Below are 12,455 nucleotides of genomic sequence, written 5' to 3' on the forward strand. Positions count from 1 at the left end.
AGTGTGAGAAATACGGTTAACTGGGCTAATGATTAGAAGACATTCTTGGAGTTTGAGAGCAATTCATTGCAGGCTGATAGTGCCTGGGGAGTTAAACACCAACTTTGACCGTTTTAAGCCAAGTTACTCATTCACCATTTCCTACTGATTGTTTTCAGTATTGAGTTTCTTCTTCTCAAAGACTTGATCTCAAAGGACTGCTTTTATGGCAAATGACCAGTGGGAGACGCAAAATTATTTTGCTTGGGGGTCACCACTAACAATAGCAGCCTGGTTTGTGCTTTCATGGCTCTTCAAGCAGCTCATTTGCTGCCTGGAAGCTGATTGCACACCATTAGTACACGTTCAACACAGCTTGGGAGGTCCTGGGCAATAGTACGTTTGGTTCCTTTTCCACCATCTCCTCTGTCTTTTTCCCTGTGATTTATGGTGCAAAGGGAATGTTGAAGTGTATTGCGTGGTAGAGGGTAACCTCTTTAAAAGTCCATAGGTACATAAATAAAAAAAAAATCGTGATGTCTTTCAGTGAGGCTTTGACACCAAAGGTGCTTTTGAATGCAAGAGATACAAGCGGTTATTCTGTGTGGTGAACCATGATATGTGCTGGAGACCCTGAGGAACCCAAGACATGGTTGCAGTCTCAGACGGCAGCTTTTGTGTGCTCTGATGTGGCTCTATTGTTTCTGAGACTGGAGTTCAGTGCCTCTGCACTGTGGAGCTACCTCTTGTGTTCATGCTGTGAGCTGCATTGCTCAGTATGGAAATAATTTAGGTTGGGTAAGGTTACTTGAGTGACCTCAGGGAGAAGAGTCAAAATGCAGTAGTGCATGAATAACCATGATTATCTGTGTGGCAGATTTCCTTACTGAAACCTTTTCCCTAAGAAAGGCTGTGGAATGTAACCACTAAAATGGGTACAGGAAACATCCTCCTGTAACCACGTGGTATACTTTCCCCCCGCACCACTGGAGGAGGTGATTCACATTCTTGCCTTCTCTGTTCCTTCTGCTTCTCCTTGTCCATTGACTTCTTTTGTTCCCAGTCGATCTTGGTGTGCAAAGTACAACTTCACTTTTAAGAGCTGATTTGAGCCTTTTCCTGTGTAAAACAAAATTATTTGAGTGTCAGGGCTGGAAATGTAACTGGCGTGGCTTTCTGTGTTTTGTCCAAAAAGGACAGACACTGCAAACTTGGCAGCATGGAATTTTGAGCTGAAGGAGTCCTGTGTAACTGACTCAGTGCAGGAACAGGCACCTATTAGAAAAACTTAGGTCAACTGTGAGAGGTAGATTGTGACTGTGAACAAGTTACAGGAGAAAACAGAACAATGTGATAGTTCCAGCAAAGATTGTATCTGTGGTCAGTGAATGGCTGTATTTGATTTCAGAGCATGTAGTTAGTTCTTCTGCAAAGGTCTTACTGGTGGTTTTGGTTTTTTTTACAGGTCCAACCTAGGCTGATTAATCCACTGAAGAATTTAAGACGTCTTGGACTCAAGCTTGTGGCAGAGTTCTTTTCTGATCATGAGACCTACAGCTTTAGTGTGGAAGAGATTGATGCAGTTTTCCACGCAGTGGTATGGCCTCAGGTAAGCATTTCTTGTTCTTCCAAACGGCTTGTGTGTAATACGTACCATGCAGAGGACTCCAGCTGCACTAGAGTCCATTATGTCAGCGATGTCTGTCACACGATTAGATGTGGTCCCAGATTCGGGCAGTCTGATGTGTCTGTGCAAGGCCTGTTTCTTGACTTATGTCTGATTAGCTCTGGAATAATCAAGTCACAAGAGAAAGTACAAATTAATTTATGTGAATAAAATAGATGCTATTTCTTGGTTCTTTAGCTATAGAAGCAGACTTTTTACTTGGATGGTTCATGGAAGCAAAATAATACTGGGTTAGTGATAGAGGGCTGTTTTTGGAGCTTTGATGGTAGGATGATCCAGTAGCTCCCTCTAGAGGGAGTCTCTACCAGTGAACTCCATCAAGAGTCGCTTTTTGCAGAAGAATTGTTACACTTGTGTGCTTTCCTTTTTTGAGGCTATGGAACTGGTGTGTGTACAAACTCATGGAGAGGGAAAGTTATTTTAAGCCTATTCTACTTGGAACTGAAGTTTGCTGCTCTTCATATTCCAGGAGATTGCTGCAGCGGCTCGATATCATTAGCCTACACAGCAGTATTCCTGCAGGATCGGATTAGTGGTTTATTCTTCATTGTATACTCATTGTTAAGAAAAGCTCTGTTTCATGTAGAACATAAACTACCAGCTTTGGAGGCAGGAGAAGAAGCTTTCTAAGACACTGGCTATGACAGTCAGACCTGCTTTCTGTTGTGTTACTCCCAGGCTGAGCTAGTCCAAACCCAATATGCACCATCCTGGCTATTGCCTCCCCAGCCTGTGTGTTCACTAACAGTGCCCTGCTGACAGTTGAGCTGAAGTCAGGGTGGAAACCTAGCTATGTGACTCGTGTGCAGCCTGTTGGGTTGTGCAGTGGCAGAGAGGAGGGAGCCAGACCTGTGCACTGGGTCTGTTTTGCCTGTGCCCAGTCATGTGAAGGACCAGCAGCTGCTGTGTGGGGCTTAGGCAACTTTTTTGGCGGGGGTGGGGTGGGGGAGAGATTGGGTTTGGACACAGAACCATGTTAGGAGATCTTATTCCTGGGGTGAGGTGCAGTACTCAAGGCTCTGCCTGAGCAGAGAGGGTGCTTTTATAGCAGTAAGGCCATGGAGAGGTAGAGCAGATGCTGGAATGGCAGGTGCTGAGGCCAGCGCATAGGAAGCATTGGGAGGAGTGAGTCTTGGATATTGCGCTTGAGATCTCATAGGTACGTCTGGGAGAGGTTGCTAGGTCTCTGCAGCAAATGTGAGGCTCCATGGGGAGTCAGTTTCAGGGGGAGGGCAAAAATGGTAGCTGGAATTGTGTCTAGATGGGAGTAAGATAATCTAAGAGTGATTTCACAAATATTGAGGAAGATGGAAAAATTACGATACTACTTTCTAAAAAATGGTAAACTGTAGATCCTAGTGAGGTCTTTGTTAGAGGTGAGATTTTTAAGTGACTTTACCAACTCATGTTGCATTGGTATCTGATTTTTATCTCCTTTAGGTCTGCAGATTGGGTTCAGAGAGTCAATATTCTCCAACTTTTCTGCTCAAACTCATTCACACCTGGAGTAAGAATCCCAGGTAGGTGTTCACTTCACAAAGAAGCATAAGTACTTCTGAGTACACAAAATTCATAGTAAAAAGAGCACAGTAACAGGTTATGAATAACTGTGTCAAAACTTTTATTTTCTTTTTCCATTAGACTGTTATTGTTTTGATAGCAGTCCAGATGCGATGGGAAGCTTTCCAATTAATGCAATTACTCTCTCTTTAGTGGGCTGTGTTTCCATATGTTAGCAACTAAGCACGTATGTAGCCCAAACCAAGCTGATGGGTGAGGAAGCGGACTGACTTCTTGGAATAAGTCTGTGTCTTGACTTCTTAGTCAATTTTACAATATATCATTTCATTAATTTTTTTTAATTCCCTATTTCTTTCTATTTTATGAAAGAATGTGAGCAGCTTCAGCACAGAATCTATGACTGAAATTCTGATACTGAAAGTTGTGAGAGAGCTTTTTTTGATGCAGACATTATGAGAAATTGCAGCTCAGCTCTCTTGAAAAATTTTTGTCTCTTCCACAGACTTACTGCTTTTCCTTCGCTAAAGTATCCGGTGTCTGTTTTAAGACATGTCATTTGTAGGTATGAAGAACTTACATAGAAACTTCTGTAAATGATGGCATTGAATCATTATGTTAGGAGTAGACTAACAGGAGACTTGGACAAACATCTGTGCAGAAAGGATTAGGTTTAGATAATGCTATCTGGAAGCAGGAAAAGGAACTTGATGACCTCTCAATCTCCATTTGTTCTATTTTTCAGGACACACTCATTCTATTATTTTTTTTTCCGCATTTTTTCCTTGTTTGAAGATGACAATTATTATCTTTTTGTGTGACTTTTTGCACCAAACAATTATAAAATTCAGAACTTAAAATTTTCAGCCAACGTTTTTTCCAATCTTTCTCTCAGGTATTTCCCCTTGCTGGCCAAGCAGCAGCCAGGTCACCCAGAGTGTGATATACTGTCAAATGTGTTTGCTGTGCTGTCAGCCAAGAATCTGTCTGAGGCCACATCCAGTCTTGTGATGGACATAGCTGATAGTCTTCTCAACAGCCCAGACTTCGAACCCACGGAGCAGGTTTCCAGTTTGAGCGTGACTGACTGTGTCATCAAGGTCACTGGAGACATGACAGAAGGTATGGCTGTGTATGAGTTGTGAGAGGCCTGTTGGGTGCTTTGGTTGGAGGTATTACATTATGATAAGGTTGTCTTTGCACTGGCTGAGAATACTGGGGAAGGAGACCTCCTGGTGAAGATGGAAATATTGATGTACAAATTTGTCTTGGCATACGCAGGAATTGAAAAGTCCCACTTGTCTAATGACTGGTGAGATCCACATATGAGTGTCAGGGTCCTGAGCATGGAGAAATTCCGTATGAAAAAGAAAATGTTTGTGATGTTGACCTCTTTTAAAAGTCTGTAAAGCTTTGACAAATACAATAACTTCAAGAACTGCATTGCTGACTTGACTCTGAGCCTAACATCAAGTTTTATATAAAGGCCTACTCCCCATATGCCTGTGGTTGTGTATCACTTTGATGTTTAGTCTGTGCTCCCTGACAAGAAAGACCTACCATCGATTCCTTTTATCTTTGAGTGGTAGTAGACAGCAATGATGATGTGCTGTGTTTGATGCTGTGAAGCCATCTGTCACCTCATCTGTAACTCTCAAAGGTAGTGGAACGGAGAGCATTTATTTCTGGTCAGTGGTAGAATGAAGAAAACTACATCTATAAATGCTCCAACCATTTCAGGAGACAGTTACTACCTTTGAGGAATGTTCTTGGTACCTTGGACAAGCTCACTCTTCCCAGGGCTCTTCCTGAAATCTGCGAGGAGAGCTTTTATTTTCTGTGTGTTCTTTTCTTTGGTCCCAGCTCAGACACATTAAGACTTGGTCTCAGCAAGTCCCAGTGCATGTTCCCAGCAGCCACCTGACCTGCGCATTCACAGCTCCCGCTGATTTTTTTTCTTTTTTCTTCCAATGATAAAAACTCGTTTGTGTTTCCCCCTTTGTTTGTGTAGGGTTGGATCTCCCTTCTGTTGCTTGCAGCACAGAGTCGGGTATTGCTAACTGTTGTATCCTTTACAGAGACCCTCAGCCTAGGTTGCCGCTTGGTTCTACCTCATGTTCCTGCCATACTTCAGTACTTCAGCAAAACAATGTTAAATATGGAGAAAGTGAAAAAGAAGAAGTATAGAGCTCAAGTCAGCAAAGAGCTGAGTATACTTTCCAAGTAAGTGATTCTTTAGAGCTCAAAACAGTTAAAAAGTTGGAAGAAGGGAGGAAGAAAAAGGTACTAATAGATTCCAAATTAAAAAACATTATGTCTCAAACTATTTAAATTTAGAGCAGTTGAAAATACCTGGATCTGTCATTGACTTGTTGCTGATAACTGAGGTGAGAGCTTCTCAGAAATTGATTCTAGCTGTTACTGTTGCTAGTAGTCAAAACCAATGCCTCTTGGGGGTAAGAAAAGGTACAGAAATGCCCCCAGTCATGTGAAACTGAATACTTGGGCTGATACCGTGATTTTGGTGGGTACACTCTATTAGCCTGGATGGGCTGACAAAGCCCTGTGATATGGCAGTAGTGCCGAATGAGTTCTTTACACTATACTGGTGATTGGATTGATATAAAATAGCAAATTACTATGTCTCGTTGTGCAGGATCAGCAAATTTATACAAGAAAAGAGTCAGAATTCAGTGCTTGTGAGCCTTCTTCTGCCTTTCCTCTATCAGAGTAACATGGAGCAGGTAGGTAATTACTTCCCCTCCCTATGAAACATAAGTTTTTAATAAAGTATTTTCGTTTAAGATGCAGTTAGAAATCTTATTGATTACATGCCATTTGGCATGATTAGGCTGAAATCAAGTCTTCATGTGTTTGTAGTCTGCTCGGAATGCTCTGTCATTATGCATTGATGTGCAAGTCACTGGATACTTTGCAGGGATGCCAGTGCCCAGGCTGACTCTGTTCCCCCTTTCACAGGGAAGGTCTGCAGAAGTTTTTGTGCAGTCTTTAACTCCACTGTAGTCAATCCACCAAATTCCTTGCAGTGTTTGAAATAAATTCTCTTCTTCACTGTGCATTTTATGCACCCCAAATCTAAAGCCACAGCAACCTGGACAGCAATGTGAATACATATGTTTGAGTATGTTGTGCATGCTCTGTAACGGGCAGTACTACACTGGTCTGTTGCAGGATGAAAGGCAAATGTTATATGGTGCTTTAACATGCTCCTGTATCTCCTGCTTCCATTCTGTTCTCCTTTCACTCTAAGGGATTCATCTGTGGGTACAGAAGTGTATCTCAGAACTAAAACTTCTCTAAAATCCTAAATTCGTCAGGCATACAATGCATGTGGGCTGCAGGTAAAGGAAGCACAGCTCTACATGGCTTTGGCTTTTGTAAAAGCTGTTAAATAAATCAAGCACTGAGGATATTGGTAGGCTCTTTTGTCTGGGTTTCCCTCACTGCCAAACCTTGTTTTCAGAAATACAATGAATGAGTCTGATTGTTCAGACTGATTGCCCGAGTCCTTGCATCAAGGCTTGGGTCATATGTTTCTTAAAAGACAAGCGGTTACTCAGTGAGAGATTTTAGGTTTGTAGAAAGAACTGCTGAGCAGCAACCTGTAGCTTCTGCTCTGCAAGTGGTCATTTAATTGTTCACAGAGGATTCTTGGGTTTTAAAGCCGTGAATCATTAGGGGACCTTATATGATTTCACAGAGATCATGCAAGTATACAGTGCTGTTAATGGTTGTTTCACAGGTTAAAGCAAGGCTACTTTTCAAAGCTCTGTTAGTTCTCCTGACCTTTGAGTCATTCGAGGAAAGACAGAAAAAAGTAGTCTTCATCATGATGTCACTCTCCCACTGTGCATGTGTCTAATTGAAAAGTTGCAAGTGCTTCTAAGAGATTTGATGATTGGAATCGCTGAGTATGTCCTCCTAATTCTTTGTTCTGGTTCAGCATAATTGAAATACAGCGAAGTGATTAAGTTCACTCTGTGTCTCAAAGTATTTTCTAAGGAATTGAAATAATCTTGTGAGGTTTCACTATTTACTGACGGTTATCTGTCTCTTTTAGGGTACAGAGATTGACATTCTGGAGACAGTGCAGAACTTGCTGAGGCATTGTTCAAACCCTACAAGCTTTCTCAAACCACTGGCAAAGCTTTTTTCTGTTATCCAGAACAAACTGTCTCGACATAAGTTGTGCTTGGTGTTTCAGGTATTGCATTTTTATGTGTCTTTGTGTGCTTTTTAGATTTCTTTTAAGAGATCAAGAAGAAAATAAATAGTATTTGTCTTCGTGGTACATGGGTTTAGAAATCTTTTTAATTTACATCATCCGTTAAGTGAAATTAACTGAACTGTGTATGATAGAAATTAATGAGCTGTGTGAAGATTTGTAAGACTTTTGGCTTACAGCCTGATTGATGTTAGCATCACCAGGGTTCTTTTGTGTAAGAGAAACCTCATCCTTAACGAATCTTCTTATCTTTATGAAATAAGAATGGATTTCTGCATCCTAAAGATTTTTGTTGTTCTTCTTCTGTCACTCATTTTTAGCAGTCAGACTGCTTTGTCCTTCTTCGAAGTGACTTTCATAACTCTTTTTCAGCAGTAAAACCTAGAAAACAGTCAGTGTAGATATTTAAAAATTTAGGAACTTAAACCACACATCTTCCAACTTACGGAAGAATGGCTTTTATTAAGCTTCTAACAGGAAAAAGATTGAGGCTGTTGCTTGCTCTATTTTTTGTCTAAAGTGGTAAAGTCTTGAGTTTTCCAAATTTTTAACAACTCTAACAGTTAAACTATTTTATGTTTCTTTTTAGACTTTATCTGATTTGGACAGTAAATTGAAGTATATTACTGATGTTGTTCAGGTATGCACAGTTTCTTTGCCTACTTTTTTTCCCCAATGTTGTATTGTCATGTTTCTGGACTTTTTCAAGAAGACTTGCTGCTCTCTCTTAGCTGAATGCCTTTGATAAACGGCATCTCGATGATATCGACTTCGATATACGTCTGTCAGCATTCCAGTCAATCACAGCCCATATCAAGGAAATGCAAGCCGTGGATATAGACTTCCTCATCCCTGTTATGCACAACTGCTTCTACACAATCCAGGTTTGCTGAATGTTCCTTCTCTTACTTTGTGCACCAAGTGTCCATGATGAATCTAACTTCCAAATTATTTCCATTGGCTGTTTCTTGACACCGTGAAACATTCGGAGAGCATATTTGAGTCTTCTTTCAAACACCTGTTTTTTGAGTTTTGTCCACTTGCCTTTTTGTCTGTGTGCCCAGAAGAGCAAATACAGAGTAGCAAGACGGCTCATCCAAGTGCAGCGCATCTTTTCTATCAGTGCGCCTAGAACCGCTTGGTCAATTTATTTTGTGTAAAAGACATATTACACTCTTTAAAAGCTAGTTTTGTTTCTGCTGCAGCCTGTTCTGGTTGTGTGGGCCTGCTGATAAATCTAAAAGGATTTGCCCTGATTGGATAGGTGGGAAGTAATTCAGGACTGCAACTCATACAGGAAGAATCTGAAAAGTTCCTGGATCTCTACAGGCCTTGTTGTTATGTTGTGTTCAGTGGTACTGTTCAGTTTTTTGGGGAGCAAAAGGTGTCGTATCCACTCACGTGGTACCATTTCTTCATCCACTCAGCTAGGGGACATGGCTCTTAGTGACAACGCAAGCCTTTGCTTGACCAGTTTTATCCGCCGACTGGCAGAAATTGACCACACGGAAGATGACTACAAGGAACTGATCCAGCACACTCTCCTGGAGTCTGTGAGAAGGGGGCTGAAGAGTAAGACTGAGGTAAGGTAGTACTATCTGATTGCACATCTCCAGCTGTCTTCAGAACACCAGGGTATATGAGACATTTTGAGTTATCTGAGTCCCTTGCTGGGATAAGGAGTGCATGTACCCTCTGTACACTTACCCTCTATTTGAAATCTTATAAAAACCTAAAAAGTTACAGAACTCAGCTGTCTTGACTTTCTTTACTATTGTTCAGTTTTTCGTAGTTGTAGCTTATCCTTTGGAGAGCAGACTTTAATTTATGTGAAGTCCAAGATATAGATGTATTTGCTGTTATCAAATAGGACTTGTTGGCCTGAAACACTTGTAAATGACAGTGCTGCTGTTCTGAGGAGTGTGTAGCAACCTCTCTGAGGGGTACTCAAATGTTCACCACTTGCTGTTTGCAGAGCATCCAGCAGGACTACACGTCATTGCTGTCCTGCCTCATTCAGACGTTCCCAGCAAATCCTGAATTCCGGGATTTGGTCCAGTTGACCAACCGCCATGATCCTGACATGGACTTCTTTGAGAACATGAAACACATGCAGGTAAAAGGCGACAGGCATGCCCTAGTGCGTGTCTCCCCCTGCCAAAGCAAAAGCATTTTCCTGCAGGTTAATGCTTTCCGAAACATCTATGCGCTGTCTTTTCAGAGAAATTGAACCTGTGTCATGAGATACCCACTTCCCTTTTTTATCAGGGTATCCTCACTTGGGTGATTGTGAAGCAAAGTCACATGTCTCTCTAGAAGAGTCTTGTGTTTGTGGTTTAGCAGCACTGGTTTTTACCTCTTCCTAATTTAGCCAAAAGAATTGCTTTCATTTTAAGTGATTGTTCATGACCCTGAGCAGGCAACTCCACATTTCAGCCTGCGTGGGACCCAGCCCACAGTCAGCAACAGTGTCCTAAGGGTCACTCTGACATAGGCAGGAAACATGTCTTTTTTTTTTGTTTGTTTTTTTCTAGCTTGTTCTCTGCTACTCTCTGGAGGCTGTGCAGCCGCCTTTAATTCACAGACCTTTGTAATATAAATATTACAACAACAAGACTAAGCCTGATGTCCTGTTTTTTCTTGGAGTATTCTCCTGCTTTCAGGGGTGCAATCAGAGAGAGCCTTTGCTACATCCGTAGTTATGTGTAGAATCTGAATTTTTTTCTTGTCATTTAATCAGGCCTTCTCAAGTTGCCTCCCTTGTCTGATACCTGAAGATGGCACAATCTTATGATTATGAATTCACAGCGAAATGTCCTATTGAGTTGGAGTATTTACTGAGGCAAAAGGCTAGTGAAAGCCCAGAGACTGAATGAAAGGGGAATGGCCTGTCCTTGAAAATGACCATAGTATGTTCTTGTCATTACTTAAAACTGAGGCATTTTCAGAACTGCTGAATGTATGTGCTCCCTTGTGCTAGCTGTGACTCAGACACCACTTCATTCACTGTCTCTCACGTTTGGCACAGATCCACAGGAGGGCACGAGCTCTGAGGAAACTGGCTAAGCAGCTCACTGAGAAAAACCTTGTGCTGTCTTCTAAATCCCTGCAGAATTACATCATGCCTTATGCTACTACTGCCATTTTTGATGAAAAGATGCTTAAGGTAGGCTTTTAAGTAGAATGCATTCATTTAAATATTTTCACCTTTTTTGTTTTGGTGTGGCTTATTGGGGCTTATAGTTGTTTGCATTTTTTGTAATCAGGGGTTTTTTTCCCCCCCTCTGCCTCCAAACTGCTCTCTTCCTGTTCATTTGTGAGATGATTTACTGTTTGGCAGCAGAATGTGTGTGGTGAGTGGAGAACACAGGCTATGCCTAGTAACTGAGGTGCGAATAAACAGTGTTTTCTCTGGAGTTTTGGAGGAACTACGGGAATCAGCTGAAAACCTCTGAAATCTTTAGCAGACTTGCAATTGAAGTTTGAAGGGTGGCATTTTGTTAGTCGCTTTCTGTACATTTTATTGAAAATATACAGTGAAATTTCTTGTAATGTTAATGTGAATCAACTTTCTACTTGTGACTTGGAAGAGCAAGGTTTCACACTTCTGTAGTTTCCTGCAGAGCTGCTTGTATCAGACCAAGCAAGTGTCTAATTCTCTTGCTGTCAGAAATATTCTTCTGAAGCTGAAACAATTGGAGCTTAGGCACAGAACCCAGCACTTACAGCTGTGGAGACTGTGCCCATCACTAGAGTGACTGCAGTCCCTCTTTGACCAATGGGAGGTAAATTGTGTTGATTGAAACCTTGGTGAAGAAACAAACACATTTTATTTCACATCAGAAATGGATTAATGATGTGTATTTCTAGTTGATCAGCATAGCCCAGCAATGTACCATGTGTCTGTGGGTTCAATATCTTGACTGGTTTTTAGTTCTTCACGCAAATGAGCCCATGGATTTAGTTAAGTGAGGAAAGTTAAATGTGTCAGAAAATATTTTGAGGAAGTGCTCTGGAATGCTGCTTGGTGAGCTGTGTTTTTTTTTTGTTTTGTTTTGTTTTGTTTTTTTTTTAATGTGATTGTTGCAAGGAAGTATAACAGAGCTGAGTATGAGGCACCCCCACTAGACAGATGTTACTCCTTCTGGCTCTTGTTGCTTTGAGTAAATTATGCTTTAAACACATGTTCGCCATGAATGCTAACAGCAACCGAATTTGTACCTTTTGGGCAGCATGAAAATATGGTAACAGCCTCGGTTGAAGTTGTGGGAGCTGTCTGCCAACACCTCTCATGGTCAGCGTACTTGTACCACTTAAAGCATTTCATCCATGTCCTGCAAACAGGACAGATCAGCCCGAAGCTGGGAGTCAGGTAGGTACTATGGAACTGCTACCCTGGGTTTATCCAAAGACTGCTAAGGCAAAATGCACTGTCTTAAGGAGCATCACATGGATTTTAGCCTCTTTCTTGGGATGAGAGACTGCAGACTTCAAGGTGGTCTTATGCAAGTGAAAGTGGGCATGGCCTAGGAGCCTGCAACTATGAAGGATTAACAGGTCATTACTTTCTCACAGTGTCTCCCTGAGTGCCTGCCAGCATTAGCAACTTCCACTTCTGTCAGGCTGTTCTTGCTGCTGAGACACCTCCACTGCTCCAGTACCACTGTCTGTGTGGTTTCACAGTGAGCTATGCCACAGAATGCATCTAGCTGAAAAGCAACGAGTTTTTATTTATTGGGTTGTTATTTCAGGATAAACCTCCTTCTGCTGCAGTTTCAATGAGTCTGAAGTTTTCCAAAAAGCACTTTTAAGATTTTCTGTTGTGTTGGTCTATACAGCCTCTCCTGCTTGTGTGGAGAGCTGATCTCTTCATTACTTTCTTCTTCTTCACTTTTGCAGCTTGCTAGAGACAGTGCTGGAAGCCTTTCACTTTGACCATAACACACTTGAAAAGCAGCTTATGATCGTTGACAACCAAGGTGAGCTTCCTGCTCGTAACTGTAGAAACTCTACCTCTAACTGCTC

The 12,455-nt window shown here is 41.6% G+C and overlaps 1 protein-coding gene across 1 annotated transcript in view; it reads left to right on the forward strand.

The window, feature by feature from the left end:
- UTP20 (UTP20, small subunit (SSU) processome component, homolog (yeast)) overlaps nucleotides 1–12,455 on the forward strand; it is a gene marked incomplete at its 5' end in the record, with an annotated part of 62,325 nt that overhangs the window by 29,250 nt on the left and 20,620 nt on the right. Inside the window, 13 exons of the mRNA XM_010144091.1 lie at nucleotides 1,445–1,588; nucleotides 3,107–3,186; nucleotides 4,080–4,306; nucleotides 5,263–5,407; nucleotides 5,841–5,928; nucleotides 7,266–7,409; nucleotides 8,020–8,070; nucleotides 8,162–8,314; nucleotides 8,858–9,013; nucleotides 9,406–9,546; nucleotides 10,459–10,596; nucleotides 11,663–11,802; nucleotides 12,330–12,409. Coding sequence (XP_010142393.1) covers nucleotides 1,445–1,588; nucleotides 3,107–3,186; nucleotides 4,080–4,306; nucleotides 5,263–5,407; nucleotides 5,841–5,928; nucleotides 7,266–7,409; nucleotides 8,020–8,070; nucleotides 8,162–8,314; nucleotides 8,858–9,013; nucleotides 9,406–9,546; nucleotides 10,459–10,596; nucleotides 11,663–11,802; nucleotides 12,330–12,409 — 1,687 coding nt within the window. The remainder of the gene's footprint in view (nucleotides 1–1,444; nucleotides 1,589–3,106; nucleotides 3,187–4,079; nucleotides 4,307–5,262; nucleotides 5,408–5,840; nucleotides 5,929–7,265; nucleotides 7,410–8,019; nucleotides 8,071–8,161; nucleotides 8,315–8,857; nucleotides 9,014–9,405; nucleotides 9,547–10,458; nucleotides 10,597–11,662; nucleotides 11,803–12,329; nucleotides 12,410–12,455) is intronic.

This window comes from Buceros rhinoceros, unplaced genomic scaffold, assembly GCF_000710305.1.
Source record: "Buceros rhinoceros silvestris isolate BGI_N320 unplaced genomic scaffold, ASM71030v1 scaffold13749, whole genome shotgun sequence".
NCBI lineage: Eukaryota > Metazoa > Chordata > Aves > Bucerotiformes > Bucerotidae > Buceros > Buceros rhinoceros.